Source organism: Scyliorhinus canicula, chromosome 12, assembly GCF_902713615.1.
Source record: "Scyliorhinus canicula chromosome 12, sScyCan1.1, whole genome shotgun sequence".
Lineage (NCBI taxonomy): Eukaryota > Metazoa > Chordata > Chondrichthyes > Carcharhiniformes > Scyliorhinidae > Scyliorhinus > Scyliorhinus canicula.
The window spans coordinates 28081329-28101219 of NC_052157.1; the positions used below are offsets into that span (position 1 = coordinate 28081329).

At 47.6% G+C, this 19891-nt stretch overlaps 1 protein-coding gene across 6 annotated transcripts in view; it reads right to left on the bottom strand.

The window, feature by feature from the left end:
• Positions 1-3601: 3601 nt before the first annotated feature.
• Positions 3602-19891, bottom strand: part of LOC119975262 (protein FAM81A-like) — a 51764-nt gene continuing 35474 nt past the window's right edge. For 5 of the 6 annotated variants that reach the window (XM_038814960.1, XM_038814958.1, XM_038814957.1 and 2 more), the window contains exons 4-8: positions 17144-17273; positions 11408-11514; positions 10131-10266; positions 5169-5364; positions 3602-3990 (exon numbers count right to left, since the gene is read on the bottom strand). In XM_038814960.1, coding sequence (XP_038670888.1) covers positions 3851-3990; positions 5169-5364; positions 10131-10266; positions 11408-11514; positions 17144-17273 — 709 coding nt within the window. In that variant the 3' untranslated portion in view covers positions 3602-3850. Of the gene's footprint in view, positions 4049-5168; positions 5365-10130; positions 10267-11407; positions 11515-17143; positions 17274-19891 lie in introns of all 6 variants that reach the window. The other variant, XM_038814956.1, reaches the window with a different exon arrangement.

A 19891-nucleotide genomic window follows, 5' to 3' on the forward strand; every position in this document is an offset into this window, starting at 1 on the left:
AGATGGCGGCCCCCATGAGTTGCACGTGTCGTTTGGGGGCGGAGTCGGAGTACAGGCCGCAGCATTTCGGGGCCTGTGGGGCTGTGGATTTTGAAAACGAGTGCTCTGGGCTGTGGGAGAGTTAGGAGAGGGGGCTTGCTTTGCCAGGCAGACCCGGGCATAGTGTCCCTTGCGACCGCAGCTGCTGCAGGTCGCGTTACGGTCCAGGCAGTACTGCCGTGGGTACTGGGGCTGTCTGCAAAAATGGCACGCTGGAGCTGCGTAATGGCTGGGTGGCTGCGCGGCGCAGGCCTGGGGCAGTCGCTGGTCGGGGGCCCAGGATGGGGTCGCTTGGTCCGCGGGGAACGAGGTGAGGCTGCGGAACGAGACCTCCATGGTGGTAGCGAATTCTACCATGTCCTCTAAATTCTGGGCCCCTTTTTTGAGCAACCGTTGGCGCACATAGTTTGATCTGAGCCCTGCCACATACACATCTCTGATGGCGAGCTCTATGTGCTGTTCGGCTGATACAGCTTAGTAATTACAGTCCCAAGCTAAAGTCTTTAATTCCCGCAGAATTCTTCCAACGACTCCGCGGGGCGCTGGCGGCGGGTCGTAAAAATATGGCGCGCGTAGACCTCGTTGATGGGCCTCATGTACATTCGATCTAGCATGGCTAGAGCCCCCATATACGAGTTGGTACTACTGAGTTGAGTAGATATACAGTGGCTCACCCTTGCGTGCAGTGGACTGTGTTTCTGCTCCTCTGTAGTTTCTGGAGTACTTGATTCAGCCAGGTAGGCCTTGAAACATCGGAGCCAGTGTTGAAAGATTTATTTTTTATTTTTTGTAAAATAAATTTAGTGTACCCAATTCATTTTTTTCCAATTAAGGGGCAATTTAGCGTGGCCAATCCACCTAGCCTGCACATCTTTGGGTTATGAGGGTGAAACCCACGCAAACACGGGGAAAATGTGCAAACTCCACCCAGAGCCGGGATCGAACCTGGGACCTCGATGCCGTGAGGCAGCAGGGCTAACCCAGTGTTGAAAGATTTCTCTTGCCTCTGCAGCCTACGGGTCGAGTTCTGGTCAATCAGGTTTGAGGGCTGATTCCATAGTCGGTTTCTTCTAGTTTCCAAAGACTATTAAACTGATGTGACCATCAATTCACAAGACACGTGGTTGGAAGTGAACAGTAGTTTTAATAGTCTTGCAACAGAGCCTGCCTGCGACGAGATGAACTGGCAGCAGGCTCACAACCGCAGACCTTTATACTTCCAGTTAGTGGGAGGAGCCATGGGCAGAACCATGAGGAGAGCCAATGGTGGAGCCCAGTACAAACTCTTCATCGCCCCCTATGGGCAGAACCGCGCAACTGCTCGTATACCGAGCTTACATAGACACAACACATACCATATAACAACAGTGTGAATTACGAGGAATGTGATTCACCACACTGGTGTAGAACATAACCATCAGTGTTAAATCACAAGGTTACGTTAGAAAGGCAGGGGCTAGGTCGGCACATGGCGCAGTGCTTAGCACTGGGACTGTGACGCTGAGGACCCAGGTTTGAATCCCAGCCCTGGGTCACTGTCCATGTGGAGTTTGCACATTTTCCCCCGTGTCTGCGTGAGTTTCACCCCTACAACCCAAAGATATGCAGGGTAGGTGGACTGGCCACGCTAAATTGCCCCTTAATTGGAAAAAAATAATTGGGTACTCTTAACTTTAAAAAAAAAGAAAGGGAGGGGCTGTTCTTGAAGCAACGATGATTGAGGATAAATTTGATAGAGGTGTATAAGAATATGACAGGCTTAGATAAGGTAGTCAACGAAAAGCCCTTCCCAAGACTGGGGGATGTAGATTTGATATTTTGGGCAGAAGATGCAGGGGGAATGTGAGGAGGGTCTATTTTACGCAGCAAGTAGCAATGATCTGGAATTTACAGCCACGATGATGGTGGAAAGGGAAATAATCAGTGGTTTCAAAATGAAATTGGGAATGCTTGAAGAAAATACATTGTCAGGGCCATGGAGAATGGGACTGACAGGATTACTCCACTGAGAGCCAGTATGGACTCGATGGGCTGAAGGACCACATTTGCTGTAAATGACTCGGTGACTTTATTTTTTTTAATTTTTAAAAAAAATTTAGAGTACCCAATTATTTTTTCCAATTAAGGGGCAATTTAGCGCGGCCAATCCACCTACCCTGCACATTTTTTGGGTTGTGGGGGTGAAACCCACGCAGACACGGGGAGAATGTGCAGACTCGGTGACTTTATAAGAGTGGAAAAGATGTTTCAAATGCAATGGTTAAGAAGCTTCTAAAAAAGTTGCATGTTGAAATTAAACTTTTAACAAAATGCTAAATTCAAAAAAACAGCTTTGATTTAATTTTTTTTGAATGTGTAATACGCTTACTGAATCTACAGGGGCGATTTTAACCATACAGTTATGAAATTCATCAGGGGCGGCACAGTGGTTAGCACTGCTGACTCACAGCACCGAGGACCTGGGTTCAATCCCGGCTTTGGGTCACTGTCCGTGTGGGGTTTGCACATTGTCCTTGTGTCAGCATGGGTTTCACCCCCACAACCCAAAGGTGTGCAGAATAGGTGAATTGGTCACACTAAATTGCCCTTTAATTGGAAAGAAAAAATTGGGTACTCTAAATTTACCCCCTTAACAGACCACTGGGCCCATTGGGGTGTCCCCCTAACGATCTTCTCTCCCCTCACCATTCCCATCCCTCCACCTCTGTCCACGCTGCAACCCCCCCCCCTCCAAATCCCTTTGCCGCACCTTGCTGATGCCGTTCAACCTGGCCCAAGCAATATCTGCCCGCTACACCCTTCCACTTACTGTTTCCTCCAACATTGAATCCTCAGCAATGCTCCCAGTTGACCAGAGAGCTGTTGGACATTTGATTGGTCAGCTTCTCTCAGAGACACCAGTTGTCACCCTGCTAACAGGGAAATGAGTGAGGACACAAATATTGTGTTGTCCAACTCCTCTTCAATTAGCATTGACAGCTTGAGAATCATGGCTCCCAGGCCGAAATGTGGCAGATGAATTTCCGGACCCGTGGGTTGGTAAAAGTTGTTAACGGTGATTACACTTCTAATTAAAGTACAATTTTCACAGAACCCATGTAGTTTTCACAACTAGTAAACTGGTTCTGGAAGGATGTAATTGATGCACAATCAATGGACACGAAACGTAGATGAAGTCCGAACGAAAGGCTTTAATTAGCAAGACGTGAACCCAGCAGCAGACGTACAGGAGAATGGCTGGCTGCCGGGGGACATGGGTTCTTATACCCCGCCTCGTAGGCGGAGCTACCTTCCTCTTAGCCAATCGGGCTAAGAGGCACGCGATACCTGGGCCAATGGACAGCGAGTCCTCTGCACCAATGGCAGCTCACACTCCCAGGTACCGTAATACCCCTAGTCATACTACCACAGTAATAAAGATTGTTAATCCTTATTGTGAGCACACGTGAGGAAGAGGTGAAGACCCTTGTTCATGATGTGATCCTGTCACATCAATTTAATTTGAAAAACACAATCAATCAATCAGTCATATGTCCATTTAAAGCCACTTCTGCACAGAAAATACACACACAACTTGCTTTATTGGGATAAAGGCTTACAATGAGTTTGGTATACAATGCTCAAACCAGTATAATTTGCTGACTTGGTTAACTTACAAATAAGGATATCAATGTTTTACTGAGGCCCCCTTTTGATAAACATAAGCTGTATGAAATAGCTTCAAGCAACTACCAATATAATGGCAAATGTAGATTTAGACTATGGCTATTCATCTAAATGAATGATGTAGATCATGCACAATGACTCCATTTTAAAACGGCTCCAGAGGAATGGAATCCATCGTATGCTGCATCTGACTAATCTGTTTCTGCAACTGCTCTTTATCCTGCTTCATTTTTGCTTCCAGTATGTGTCTTAAGGATCCAATGCTATCATAAATAGCTGAAAAGCCTTGATAACAAAAGACAAATCATCAGAAGTGTGTAAAGCACGGCATCGAATGCTGTGGCTGCAAAGAATATCAGAAAAAATTCAAAATGATACATAGCAGCAAAATACTGTGGGTGCTGGAAATACTGGGCAGGTCTGGCAGTATCTGGGGAGAGGCAAACAGAACTGATGTTTCAGGAGAAAGGCCCTTGGCATGAAGTATTTACATTGTGTCCCTCTCCCCAGGTGCTGCCAGGCCTGCTGAGTATTTCTAGCATTTTCTCTTTTGATTTTGTATTAGATTTTCTAGAGTGGACTCTAATAAACCAGATAAGCAGCAATCTGGTTCGATGACCATTGTGGCAATAGGTGTTCTCACAAATACAAGGCAGCTAGGTTTTCAATTTGAACAACTCTGGCCAATTATCCCATCGAGGCACATAGACCTTGGGGATCAGATTCGGAATCTCTAGGTCTGAGCTGCGTTTGGTGATCTTAGCAGGATTGCAACTGGCATACAATAAATGATCTTCACTTCTTGGCTAAGGAGTGGGAAGATCACGGAGGTTTCTCACTCCTCGCTGCTATTTAGGGGCGTCCCTGCTGGAATACCAGGTGAGGGCAGGATTGGGCTCGGTGGCGATGCAGTTTCTCCACAGCCTTTTGTCCAGGTTCACACAGTGAGGAATTTGGGCACAGAGCTAGATGGTGCTTGCTCAAATATGACCTGACAGCTTAATAACATAGGGGTGCGGGAATGTTCCATTTAGAAACCAATCCTTATACTTAACATCAAGTTGGATCATACGAGGGCAGCACGGTGGCGCAGTGGGTTAGCCCTGCTGCCTCACGGCGCTGAGGTCCCAGGTTCGATCCCGGCTCTGGGTCACTGTCCATGTGGAGTTTGCACATTCTCCCTGTGTCTGCGTGGGTTTTACCCCCGCAACCCAAAGATGGTTTGGCCGTGCTAGATTGCCCCTGAATTGGGAAAAAAAAGGAATTGGGTACTTTAAATTTTTTTTTAAATGTGCACATGATCCAACTTTTAAAAAAAATTTAGAGCACCCAATTCTTTTTTTCCAATTAAGGGGCCGGAATTTGACCTGGGCCCTCGGCGCCATGAGGCAGCAGTGCTAACCACTGCACCACCGGGCCGCCCCATGAATCATGAAGTCGTACAAACACTGATTTTATCTCACCAACATTAGTTTCAGCTTCGATGTCCTCTATTTCTTTCCATATTTTCATTTCTATGCTAGCGATGACCAGATTCAGCTTGTCCTCCACCTGCTTTATGTCGTGAAGCTCTGAGTAAGTTTTCTGTATCGCTTCTATTTTGTCAAGTTTCACGGACAGCTGGTTAATCCTGTCTTCCATTGATTTCTCACTGCTTTCCTAACACAAACAGAAAGTCACATCTCCATTACAGCAAACGAACTGACAGCCAGCCCAGAGAACACTCCCACTGTTTGAAGGGATGAACATTGTAAAATGGTAGCAACCTGCAGCACTGGTCTACACACATTTAACCTGTAGGATTTCCCCAGTGCACTAGGGTAAGGTAAAATGGTAGGCATGTTCTTTATTAATCACTTACTAATCCTAATTGATTGGGGAGGGGATACAAAGCTGTGCATCACAAATATTAAACAATCACTTAACAGATCCAGTAGGATCTCTGAGTGACTGCTGAGCTGGGAGGGGTTGCGGAGAGGGGGAAGGATGTCTGGTGGGGGGGGAGTGGGAGGGGTGTCTGGCGGGGAGTGGGGGGGGGAAGAGGGGAAAGGGTGTCTGGCAGGGGGGTGGGTGGGAGAAGGGGAAGAGTGTCTGGCGGCTACTCTGGGAGAAGAGGCTGGTTGCTGATTGAGGAAGGAACTGGCTCAGGAGGGGGTGAGAGAATTGGGGGGGGGGTACAAAATTGGTTGCTGATAGAGGCAGAAAATTGTCTGGTGGTGGTGGGGGGGGGGGGGGGGGGGTGGGGGGGGATTCCCAGAATCCTCTTCTGTCACCTCTGCTGGATGTGATTGAAGGGGTCAATAAAATACCCCAGTCCCTGTGGTGACCACTTCCGTACCGGAAGGCCTTGGTTTTGCTGGTGGATACTGTGTGCTCCCTTTCCAGGGACACCCAGCAGCGAACTGAGTCACATCGAGAGGCAGGCAGTCAGGAAGGAGGACCCCCTCGACCGCCTGCTGCCTGAATCCAATTCTAATAATAAATTTAGAGTACCCAATTCTTTTTTTTCCCCAATTAAGGGGTAATTTAGCATGGCCAATCCACCTACTCTGCACATCTTTGGGTTGTGGGGATGAGACCCACGCAGACACGGGGAGAATGTGCAAACTCCACATGGACAGTGACCCAGGGCCAGGATTGAACCCGGGTCCTCGACGCTGTGAAGCAGCAGTGCTAACCACTGTGCCACCGTGCCGCCCGCATCATTATCGTATTTTTTAAAGTATTTTTATTAAGGTTTTGCAGAATTTTTCATAATAAAACAGTAGTAACCATAATAACAAAACAAACTAGAGTGAACAAGAACATAGTGCAAATAGAGAATATACAATAACAATTAAATAGACATTACCCCACGTGACCCAGTCTTCCCACACCATCCCAATGAAGCCCTCCTCCCCCCACGGATTGCTGCTGCTGCTGACATTTTAATTTTCCCCGAGAAAGTAGTGCTGGATGTGATTGAAGGGGTCAATAAAATACCCCAGTCCCTGTGGTGACCACTGGGTACGGAAGGCCTTGGTTTTGCTGGTGGACACTGTGTGCTCCCTTTCCAGGGCCCCCGGCAGCCACCTCCGAGAGAACCCTAGCGTAGACCCTCTTAAGGCAAACTTTATTTTCTCGTGGCTGAGAAACCCAGCCATGTCGTTAACCCAAGTCTCTACACGTGGGGGGCTTTGAGTCCCTCCACATTAATAAAATCTGTCTCCGGGCTACTAGGGAGGCAAAGGCCAAGACGTCGGCCTCTTTCACCCCCTGAACTCTGGATCTTCTGACACTCCAAAGATCGCTATCTCTGGACTCGGCACCTCCCGTGTGTTAAGCACCTTGGGACATTCCCTCGCGAACACTCTAAGCTCCGGGCACGCCCAAAACATGTGGACATGGTTTGCAGGGCTGCCCTTGCACCTCACACAACTGTCTTCCACCCCAAAAAACTTGCTCATTCTCGCTGCCGTCATGTGTGCCCGATGGACCAACTTAAATTGAATTAGACTGAGTCTGGCACATGATGAGGAGGAATTAACCCTGCCCAGGAACTCTGCCCACAGACCCTCTTCCATCTCCTCACCTAGCTCCTCCTCCAACTTGCCTTTGAGTTCCTCCACCGGGGGTTTCCTCCGCCTCCTGTAGTTCCTGGTAGATATCCGACACCCTCCCCTCCCGTTTCCTGGCGGCAGATTAAATTTGTCCTCTAGCGACTTCAAACTGGGAAAGCTTCCGTCTATGAACAGATCTCCCATCCTTCTGATGCCTGCCCACTGCCAGCTCTGGAACCCACCATCCATCCTACACGGGACAAACCTGTGATTGTTGCATATCGGGGTCCAAACCGACGCTCCCCCCACCTTCTTATACCTCCTCCACTGTCCCCAGATCCGCAGTGTCGCCACCACCACCGGACTAGTGGAGTAATGGGACGGCGAGAACGGCAAAGGAACCGTTATCAAAGCTCCCAGACTAGTACCTTTACATGATGCCACCTCCAGCTGCTCCTACACCGACCCCCCCCCCCCCCCCCCCCCCAAAACACCCACCACCCACTTCCTAATCATAGCTATATTGGCCGCCCAGTAGTAGTTGCGAAAGTTCGGCAGCGGCAACTCACCCCCACCGACTGCGCTCCAACAACGATCTCCTTACTCGCGGGGCCTTATTCACCCACACAAAGCCCGTAATTATCCTACTCACCCGCTTAAAAAGGCCTTGGGGTGAAGATGGGGAGGCACTGAAAGACAAACAAAAACCTGGGGAGGACAGTCATTTTCACGGTCTGCACCCTCCCTGCCAGTGACAGCGGGAGCATGTCCCACATTTTAAAGTCCCCTTCCATTTGCTCCACCAACCGGGTCAGGTTGAGCCTGTGCAGGGCATCCCATTTCCTGGCCACCTGTATACCCAGGTAACGAAAACATTTCTCTACCATCCTGAGCGGCAGCTCTTTCAGTCTCTCCTCCTGCCCCTTGGCCTGGATCTCAAACGACTCGCTCTTTCCCATGTTCAGTTTGTACCCTGAAAAACTACCAAAATCCCTCAGGATCCGCAGAACTCCCCCATCCCCTCCACAGGGTCCAAAATGTACAGGAGCAAATCATCCACGTATAGGGCTCCGACATGTATAGTTTACTATAGAATTCCTTAAAGATTTTGTTCACCCCCCTTGGATCCAAGACCGTGTTACCCTCCTTATTCTTTACTCCCCGGTTTCCCTGGCCGCCTCCCTGTTTCGCAGTTGGTGTGCCAGCCGCCCTCATCATTATCAAAAGTATCATATCCGGGCTGCTTCAAAATAATTTTCTTAAATTGTTCACAAACGCGTTAATTATTCACTGTAACATTGTCATTGCTTACTGAATGTACGAGAAAACTACTGCTGCTTATCCTTCATAATGGACTAGCCACAAACTGGACATACTGCTGGTGATGCTGATTATGTGTTACATCTTTCATTAAACCCGAGGGATCACTCACAGACACGCGCTCCAGTTGAAAGGTGGCGCACGCTAGCTAGCTTGCTAACCTGTTTATTTCTCCCATCCCCTAACCCCCAGTACTTCCCATTTTCTCACCTTGTCAGTTTCTTTCCAACTTCCTCCAAACTTTCTCCACTACTCCTCCCAACAACACATTGTCACCAGCAAACAGAAAATATAGAATATGACACAAGAAACTGTGACAACTTTGCATTGTAACGTTATACAGCTCCCATCTTTGAAACATCTAGAAGCTGACTACCTATTGCAGTGTTTATCAAACTTTTTTCCAGGGACCCATTTTTACAAACAGGCCACCTTCGTGACCCACGCTGGCCGACCTTCGCGACTCACGCTGGACGACCTTCGCGACTCATGCCGGCTGACCTTCACGACCCACGCCGGCTGACCTGCGCGACCCACGCCGGCCGACCTGCGCGACCCACCATTTTCTCTTACCTTGTTTGTTGCTGGCAAAAATGGAGGAAATGGTTTTGGGCCCCTTTGGCCCCAATGGTCCCTTTGGCCCCCCCGAACTTGAAAAAAAAGGCTGCGACCATATAAAAAAATATGCAGCCGCACTGTGCATGCGCACCGATGATTGGGCATGCATGCGCAGTGCGGCCGAATTTTTTTGTTATCTGTTCCTGGCCATTTTGAAGGCCGCTTGCAGCCGGCATTATTAAAAGCCGGCTGCTGTGGCTGTTGCGCGTGGATTTGCGGGATCAGGAGCGCCGTAACGGACGGCTCCGCGGCCCTCCCGACACCCACCCACGACCCACCTGCAGTCTGCGCCCCCGCGTTTGACAATGCCTGCCCTATTGTATACAGGGTTGGCACATACAGGGTTAATGTGGGAGTGAGAATAGTACCACCCACAGTGATGTAAGCAAACACATGACCCGCACCAAGAGGTCAGACTAGTGTTTGGACAGAGCCATGTGCACAAGAAAGCATGAAGATAGGTCCTAGCTAGAAGGTTTTAATATATATATATATAAATGTACATAGGTGGTATAGTTAATAAATCCATGCTGTTCACAGAATCCATAGAATCCCTATAGTTCAGAGGAGGTCTTTCAGCCCAATGAATCTGCACGACCCTCTGAAAGAGCATCCTACCTCTGCCCATTCCCCCACCCTATCCCTGTAACCCTACCTAACCCTTGGACACTAAGGGGCAATTTAGCATGGACAATCCACCTAACCTGCACGCCTTTGGACTATGGGAGGAAACCGGAGCACTCGGATAAACCCACGCAGATAGGGGAGAGAATGTGCAAACTCCACACAATCACCCGAGGCCGGAATCGAGCCTAGGTCCCTGGCGCTGTGAGGTAGCAGTGCTAACCAGTTATCCTACTTAAGATTATGAAGACTTCACTAAGGCCTCCCGAATGGCACCCAACACCCTACAAATTTCATTTTTCTGCTCTTTAATAAAATACTTACAGTTTTATCTTTCACAGTTAATGAGATCAGTTCTATTTGATGCATCAATTCCTGCTCCTTTCTAGCTAGTTTCTGTTCCAAACGGGAGCAACTGGATAAAACCTGATCCTTGATGTCTTCAGTTATGCTCTTCATCCTTTGAAAGATAATTTGTGACATTTTCTGGCCATGTAGGACAAAAGAGGAAACAAAGAAGAATCACGCATCGCCATGGGTTGCATCTTACCCATTGCCATTCTCACAAATCTACTAAGTAGGGACATATTGATTGGACAGTGTGACGGTTCTGTCCCTGGACTAATAATTCAGAGAACATAGAACATAGAACATAGAACAGTACAGCACAGAACAGGCCCTTCGGCCCTCGATGTTGTGCCGAGCAATGATCACCCTACTCAAACCCATGTATCCACCCTATACCCGTAACCCAACAACTCCCCCCCTTAACCTTACTATTAGGACACTACGGGCAATTTAGCATGGCCAATCCACCTAACCCGCACATCATTGGACTGTGGGAGGAAACCGGAGCACCCGGAGGAAACCCACGCACACACGGGGAGGACGTGCAGACTCCACACAGACAGTGACCCAGCCGGGAATCGAACCTGGGACCCTGGAGCTGTGAAGCATTTATGCTAACGCGAGTTCAAATCCCGTCATGGAAGTTTTGGAATTTGAATTCATGTTCATCAAACGTTGAAATAAAAAGCTGGGTAAAGTGACCACAGGGCAGCACGGTGGCGCAGTGGGTTAGCCCTGCTGCCTCATGGCGCTGAGGTCCCAGGTTCAATCCTGACTCTGGGTCACTGTCCGTGTGGAGTTTGCACAGTCTCCCCGTCTTTGCGTGGGTTTCGCCCCCACAACCGAAAGATGTGCAGGGTAGGTGGATTGGCCACGTTAAATTGCCCCTTAATTGGAAAAAATTAATTTGGTATTCTAAATTTATTTTAAAAAAGGAAAAGCGACCACAAAGGTGCTGGATTGCTGTAAAGACACACCAGTTTCACACAATTTCATTGTGAAATCTCTCCTAACCTCACACAAGCAGGGCCTGGGGGCTGTACAGCCAGATCCACCATTGCAGAGCTCTGAGCACAGGGGAGGATGAGAAGGTGCAGGATTCTTGGCGACTGTCACCAAAAAAAAGGGGGGGGGTTGGGGAGGAGACGCTGTTGGGTGGGCACTTGGGGCATCGCCCTATGGCCAAGTGCTTGTAAATCACCCCTGAGATTTACCGAGTCACATAGCGATGGAGCAGGAGGACAGGCACTCACCTAATATCCAGCAGGTGGGGCTGTTCTCTGTTTTGTTCCCCAGTAAACCCGATCTTTATTTGTTGCTCTCGAATATATTCCTCAACTCTCTTTAAAAGTTCTGAAATCTGTTGAAAGATCGATATAATGCAAAATAAACATAAGGGGGTGGGATTTGCACCACGCTCATTTAAGGGTGCTGAATATGACACCACCAACAGCCTTAATATACAGGTGCCATTAATTAGAGAAAATTGTCCCCAGTCTCGTTAACATTGAATAAGTGAGGTTATAGCTTTACTTCTCCAGTTGTTCACTGGCATGTCCCCTGGTCAAGACCCTGGGAATAGTGTGACCATGACGTTATTTAGGGCAACCTCTTCATGGGAATGTATAGTTTGATGGCAGCATTCTGGAACCTGCCATAGGTGCTGCAGATATGCCTGAAACAGATGTTAAGGAGGTTTCACAGCCCACCCCATCACTTCGAGTGCTCAGATGCTGCAGTTTTGGTGGTCAGGGGTCTTATCTGGTGGAAGACGGAGTTGCTGCTCCCACAGCAGATATTGAAGAGGATCCAGGTAAGTGGCAAGAGCTGGCAGAGGAGGCCAATGACAGAGCACAGCAGGCACGACAAGGGGATCAATGGGCACAGAAGGTTGCTGTGGGTAGGGCTTGTAAATCAAAGCATGCACTGTCCTTATCTTCCCCTCTGCACCGCCTGTAGCCCCACAGCTCGGAGACCTGCCCTCTCTGTTTGTCAACCAGCACCCTACACCTCCCTCTGATGCTATGTAGACACTCTGCCTCTTCTGCTCTACTGCATCCCCCACCCCACATTTCTACCACCACTCTCACTATTCTTCCATGACATGGCACTGCGAAAACATAATGGCTCCTGCCAGCAACCCCCCCCCCCCCCCCCCCCCCCCCCCACTTCCATCCTCTGCGGCAAATTATGTAGAACATGAGGAAGCAGATGTGCACATGGGCAGGGTCAGCCTACATCCATTTCTTCGATGAGGGAGTCCTGGACATTATGGGCAGTGGTTCAGACTTCTGGGCACTGGCGAGATTGGAGGATGGGTCCCACAGGTACTTCGCTCTTGTATCCTCCTTTTTATTTCCTTCCCACTCCAGTATCTGCAGTTTGCACAACCTCTGGCAGCTGCTTTCATCTCTCTCTCTCTTTTCCTGCGTACCCTCAACAATCACCGCCCCTGCTCCTTCACATTCATGCAGGGACCCCGGCAAGTAGAGGAGGAGGGAGGCATCATGAAAGAGGCATCGTTTGGCCTTGCCCTTGCAGATACCAGCACAGACACAAGTGCACCTTTGTCTGGTTCACCGGGCAGGGCTCAGGGCCACTGCGCAGAGACACACCGGACAGTCATGAACCCAGGGACAGAAAGGATGCAACAAGCAGCCTCCCCAAAGAAGCACTGGTAACAAAGGCCCACTGGAGTCCTCCAACAGCCCAGGCCACAGAAGAATGATGGCGACATGTCACGGAATCAGGAGGGGAAAGTCAACCATGGTGTCTGCTTCTGAGTGTCCAGCAATTCTGAGTTTGGTCATGATGAAATTTGAGGCTGAATAGCTACTGAGTGTACCTCACACATACATTATAGCCCTTTCAGCAAAATACCAGAGAACAACCTGTGGGACAATACCTCAGCAATCAGAGTAATCAAGACGGGGAGGAAATTGGCGCAGAAATATAAATCACAACTGAGCTAATTTCTCTTCCAAATGTTGATTGATTTCAGGGTAATTCAATAAACGTAATTTCTTACGCAAATGTTTTGAGCAGTTGTCATGATTAGAATAAATTAATCCAAATTATTTCCTTTTCTTGGTTACTATTTTTTAAAATTTAGAGTACCAATTTTTTGTTCCAATTAAGGGGCAATTTAGCGTGGCCAATCCACCTAACCTGCACATCTTTGGGTTGTGGGGGTGAAACCCACGCAGACACGGGGAGAATGTGCAAACTCCACACGGACATTGACCCAAGGCCGGGATTTGAACACGGGTCCGCAGCCTCGTGAGCAGCAGTGGTAACCACTGTGCCACGTGCCGTCCTATTTCCTGATTATTATTACATAACACTGACTTGACACAGTGTGGATAATTACATAGAGAATAGAACAGTACAGCACAGAACAGGCCCTTCGGCCCTCAATGCTGTGCCGAGCCATGATCACCCTACTCAAACCCACGTAATTGAGACAGGGATTCCACAGGAAATTCTGCGGCTCCGCTGGAATTTCTGTCGATGCCACAGGGATCAACAGTGGGTCATTTGCTAACACTCTTGCCCCTTCTGGCGAAGGTTGTGGGTTCAGGACCCACTCCAGAGGATCGAACACATAATCAAGGCTGACACTCCAGTGCAGTACTGAGGGAATGCCGCACCGTCAGCGGTGCCGTCCTTCAACCGAGGCATCAAACTGAGGTGGAAAGACCTGATAGCACTATTTAAAAGGAGTTCACCCCAGTGTCCTTCAGCCAAGATCAGGACAAACCAGATGACCTGGTCATTATCACATTGATGTTTGCCGGGCCTTACTGTGTTTCCTACATTCCGATGTTATTGTACTCTAAAAACCGTACCGATTGATGTTATTCATGAAGGCCCGCCTTCTCAACCTTGCCCCTCGCCTGAGGTGTGGTGACCCTCAGGTTAAACCACCACCAATCAGCTCTCCCCCTCAAAGGGGAAGGCGGCCGATGGTCATCTGGGACTATGGCAACTTTATTAATAATAATCTTTATTGTCACAAGTAGGATTACATTAACGCTGCAATGAAGTTACTGTGAAAAGCCCCTAGTCGCCACATTCCGGCACCTGTTCGGGTACACAGAGGGAGAATTCAGAATGTCCAAATTACCTAACAAGCCCATCTTTCGGGACTTGTGGGAGGAAACCGGAGCATCTGGAGGAAACCCACGCAGACACGGGAAGAATGTGCAGACTCCTCACAGACAGTGACCCAAGCCGGGAATCAAACCTGGGACCCTGGCGCTGTGAAGCAACAGTGCTAACCACTGTGCTATCGTGCCTCCCTGCTACTGTGCCTCCCTTTACTTTACCTTTACTCTAAAAGTATTTAATGGCTGTCTTGAGGTTGTGAACAGCGCTATACAAATGCACGTTTTTCATGCTTTCTCCTGCTGCATTTCGAGTGGAAGATCGAGGGAGCCCCTGTGGGAATCACTGGTAATGCTGTCAGATCCTGATACTTATACCTCTCCACAGCCTGTGATTAAAGCTGTGTTTTCCTTTGCAGCACCACAAAGATCTCTGCAGTTTGCACAGACTTACGTTTCGGAATAAGGACCCAATCTGAAGACTTCCTTTCTGCTCGTTAAATAAACAGTAATGATAATTTATGCCCCAATATTAGAAACTTTCCCCAACAGAAATGTAATCATTTCCTTGTGTTAAATATTTACACAGAGCGGTTGAACAATGCACCATTCACAGAAATTGCAAATCTATATGAATGTATTCAAAACTGTACTCTGTACATGGTTAAATGGTGCTAAAATTCTCAAAAGGGTTAGTGAACAATACTGCAACCCAATGCAACTGAGCTAAAGGAGACTTCCGCACTTCAAAGTGAAACAGAAAGTCAGTTTCAGGTGGAGCTGTTGAGTTCAACTGGGAACAGTTTCAGCACAATTTTAGAAATGATTAATTTTTAAAGAGACATTTAAGACACAAAGTACAGTTCTCGATAGGAGAAAAATTTACATGGTGACGATATTTTGGCCCTGTTTAAACATTTTGTCAACCATGACCTCGTGCCTCATAGTACATTTCCAAAATAATTATTGTAGGTTTTTATTAATGGCCGGAAAGGTCAAAATTGTTTCCTTTCGGAGAGGCGGGGATTAAAACATTGGAATGAATTAAATGTAATTCTTTTGGGGTTGCATCACAACCACACAGCTGCCTTTGCCAGCAATCCCCCTCCACCCTCAATCCCGACATGTTTACATCTATGCTGAAGAACTAATCAAATGTATAATTCAGATACAGTTTTTGAAGCCATTTGCTTAAAACATAAATGGGACATAGTTCTCTCTCATTGGACTTAGGGCAAGGCCCCATCTGTGTACAATTCATCCAGGAAGGTCTGGTTGGAAAGATAGAGCTTGCATTTACATAGTACACCTCTCATCCTCAGAAGCACTTCACTATGGGTGAATTATTTTGAATTGCAGTCACTGTCGTAATGTGGGCAGTCAACCAATCTGGGTGCAGCAAAGTGTGACAAGCAACAATGAGGTAAATGGCCAGGTGGTGATGGGTGAGATCTAACTGTTGACCAGGCAGGGAGGAGCACTCCCCTCATCTGCTTCACAGATTGCCAAAGGATCTTAATATTTCCACCAAAGAAAGGCAGATGGAGCCTCTGTTTAATGTCTGATCCAAACGATTCCAACTCCAGCTCCCGCAGTACTGCAGGGAAGTAACAGGCTACGTGTACAACACCCAAGTGGAACCTGAATGGTGACTTTTTTTTTGCGTTCCACCCGGAGGAATCCTTTACTCACAATGAGGCTAATTTTGACTTTGAACACTTCACACTAATGAAGTGGACAGTATTGAATCTGGTGAGCTGTCTAGTGGACACCTGATATGGTGTCACCCAAAGTTAAAATTACCACCAGTATGTGGAAATTCTCCCCAGAGATCTTCATCCCTAATAATAGGGTATTAATTGCAATTTTTAAAGATGAAATAAATCTGAATTCTGACGATTAATAAATAAGACATGAGGATTAGTAAAAGACAAAGAACTGGTTAGTCCTGTGCTAAAAATGAAAATGAATTGAAATGAAAATGGCTTATTGTCACGAGTAGGCTTCAAATGAAGTTACTGTGAAAAGCCCCTAGTCGCCACATTCCGGCACCTGTTCGGGGAATCAAACCGTGCTGCTGGCCTGCTTGGTCTGCTTTTAAAAACTGTCTGCCAGTTTTAGGTTTCTGTGTCCAGTTTCTGTGCTGATTGGGGCACCCTTTAAAGAAGGTGCCCTGTCTCTGTGGAGCCGGCCTTGCTGACCCGGTCAGGTCCCGTCCCTCCAGGCTGACCATCCGCTCAGGTTTTGTTTCTCAGAGAGGCTCAAGACCTGGAGGGAAATCTGGTCAGTGCAGCTGGAGGGCCACACACCGGTTTTCAGCCAGAGCCTGACATTTGGAATATGGTAAGATTCGCCGACCCACAGTGTGCTTGTACAACTCATTGAAAGATCCACAGTATCTTTTACCATCTGTATACTTTTTTTAGACAAAACTAAATGAATGGTTAATAATAATAATAGAAACCATTTGGATGATTAAATCTAGAAGCTGTCCATTTTCAACTGCTTTTCCAAATAGGGTCCTGCCTTCTATTATTTTGCACATTTAAGAAAATATGATAATATTTTTCAAAACATATTCTTTCATGCAATATGAGCATCGCTGGCAAAGCCAACATTTTTGCCCATTCCTAATTGCCCTTGAATTGAGTGGCTTGCCACACCATTTCAAAGGGTAGTGAAGAGGCACCCACTTTGCTGTGGGTCTGGAGTCACATGTAGGTCAGACCTGGCATGGACAGCAGATTTCCTTCCCTAAAGGGTATTAATGAACCAGGTGGGTTTTTACAACAATCGTGGTCACCATTACGAAGGACCTATAATGGTGCTACTTTATTTGGCGTACGTTGCACATTAAAAGTAAAGGATCATATTTTGTTTAACCTGCCCTTCAACATCCTTTATTTTTGCTTCCAAGGTCAGTTTTGCTTTTTGTTGTTCTTTGCTGAGGTTCTGGATTCCTTCGTATATTGACATCAGGTCAGCTGATAGTTTGGCAATGCTTGCATCACACCTGTGGGAGTAAGCAGGGATAAAGTCACAAGACAGCCCTCATCGACTGTTAGACATTTGAGACGGGTATCTGGAGGGAAATGGCTAATGTACTGTCAGGATCATTTTCCATGTTTGGGATGATGTCTGCACAGAGCCTCACCCGTCTCCGGCGTCTCCTGTGATTTTCCACAACATTATGGCACATTTCTTCCAGAGCTTACACACAGGAAATTTAGATATGCGTCAGCTTGTTCTGCTTTAAGAATAATCTTTATTGTCACAAGTAGGCTCACATTAACACTGCAATTAAGTTACTGTGAAAATCCCCTTGTCCCCACATTCCGGCGCCTGTTTGGGTACACAGAGGGAGAATTCAGAATGTCCAATTCACCTAATAGCACGTCTTTGGGGACTTGTGGGAGGAAACCGGAGAACCCGGAGGAAACCCACGCAGACACGGGAAGAACGTGCAGACTCTGCACAGACAGTGACCCAAACCGGGAATCGAACCTGGGACCCTGGTGCTGTGAAGCAACAGTGCTAACCACTGTGCTACTGTGCTGCCCCTTTAACCTTGGCGATCTGGCCAGGATGAATGTTTCCACCCTCTGATAATGAACAGGGCTCAAAGTAAGTAGAACAGATTTGGACCAGTTCAATACAGTTCCTCGTCAACAAAAGAACCACAGCATAAATATGTCTCTCATCATTACTGTCACAACAATAATTTAATTCTAATACAACAGTGAAATAATAAACCCAACTCTTTAGTTGTTAATTTTTTCCAAGAACTAAACATTAAGGCAGTAATTGGAAATGTCACCGGAATTCTTCCATCTATGGAGCATGATGGAAATGCAGCAAACAATCCATTTCAAATGAGGTGTCTTCATGTGGCTCACCTAATGGCTGAAGAGGCCAATCATTGAGAGGCAGCTTCTGCCATAAGCGCCACACATGAAGCTTCCGAGTTATCATTGTGTCGGCAAGGATAAGGTGGCCCATAATTGGCATGAGCGCCAAAGATGGGAGGGGAATCCCAGACATTTGGTCCTACACCCCCTCTGAGAAGAGGACCCTGTAACTTGCGGGCGATGTCTAGGAGAGGCTGTGATAGAGGTCGGAGTCATGATATGCAACCATGCAACCAATGAACACTCAGAATAGGACAGAGGTGGCATCACCACAAGGGGGCATGACATAAACACTATAAAAGGGATGAGGCACTCACACCCGGCCTCTTTCCACAGACAGACATCTAGAGAGTTAGACAGGGTTGATCAGCAGCATCACACCCCAGCACGTGGCTTAGAGCAAGCTGGTTCAGTTAGACTGAGTTACTACAGTTAGATTAGCAGACAGTCGAACTGTGTTAATAGTTCAATAAACACGTTCATTCCAGAGTCTGGAATATCATTTAGTTAAGACTGCATCAAGTAGCAGCCTATGTTATCCAAAGCAGCATAACACAACAGTCGGCATGGGGCAAACAGGTAAGAGTCCAATGCAACACCCCTCTCCCAGAGACCAGTCCTTCCCAACATCTCACTCCAGTTTTTTGTCTTGCAGGATCACAAAGCAGGGCTGTCCGCGATCGTTGCGCCTCATCCAGACCCTCAGAACACCCCGGAGCACCACTCTGAGGAAGACACTGCTGTCTTGCCACCGCTTTCACCTGCACCATCCACCATTGTAGAGACCATCACCTCAGTGGGTAATGTTAACGATCGGACTCCTGAATTGCCCTTTGATGAGCACCACACACATGCTGCAGCACATCAGGTGGTGGCAGGGACTCCAAGGCAGCGGCCACTTGGAGGGCTGCATGATTCCAGGGGAAAGATGTCGTCCAGACACATGTCACGCTTCTGACAAATATGATCCCATCACAGGTGCAGATGCAGACGCAGAGCCAAAACTTACAAGAGGAGGTGTCAGCAACTTTCCCGTGTCTACAAGTACAGCTGAAGGAGTCCAACCACCTTCAGGCACAGGAGATGGTGCTGACAATGCCGGTCACCCAGGCCAAACTGCACGTTAACCTAAAGAGAATCACGAACAAGGACTCCCAAGTCCCTTTGTGCTTCTGATTTCCTAAGCATCTTCCCATTTAGAAAATAGTCTATGCCTCCATTTCTCCTTCCAAAGTGCATAACCTCACACTTTTCCGCATTGTATTCCATGTGCCACTTCTTTGCCCATTCTCCGAGCCTGTCCAAGTCCTTCTGCAGCCTGCCTGCTTCCTCAATACTATCTGTCCCTCTACAGATCTTTGTATCATCTGCAAACATAGCAACAGTGTCTTGAGTTCCTCCCTCCAGATCATTAATGTATATTGTGAAACATTGGGGTCCCAGCACAGACCCCTGAGGGACACCACTAGTCACGGGCTGCCATCCTGAAAAATATCCCTTTATCCCCACTCTCTGCCTTCTGCCAGTCAGCCAATCCTCTATCCATGCCAGGATCTTATCCTTAACCCACCATGGCCTCTTAACTTATTTAACAGTCTCCTATGTGGCACCTTATCAAAGGCCTTCTGGAAATCCAAATAAATCACGTCCACTTGTTCTCCTTTGTCTAACTTCCTTGTTACTTCCTCAAAGAATTCTAACAGATTTGTCAGACATGACCTCC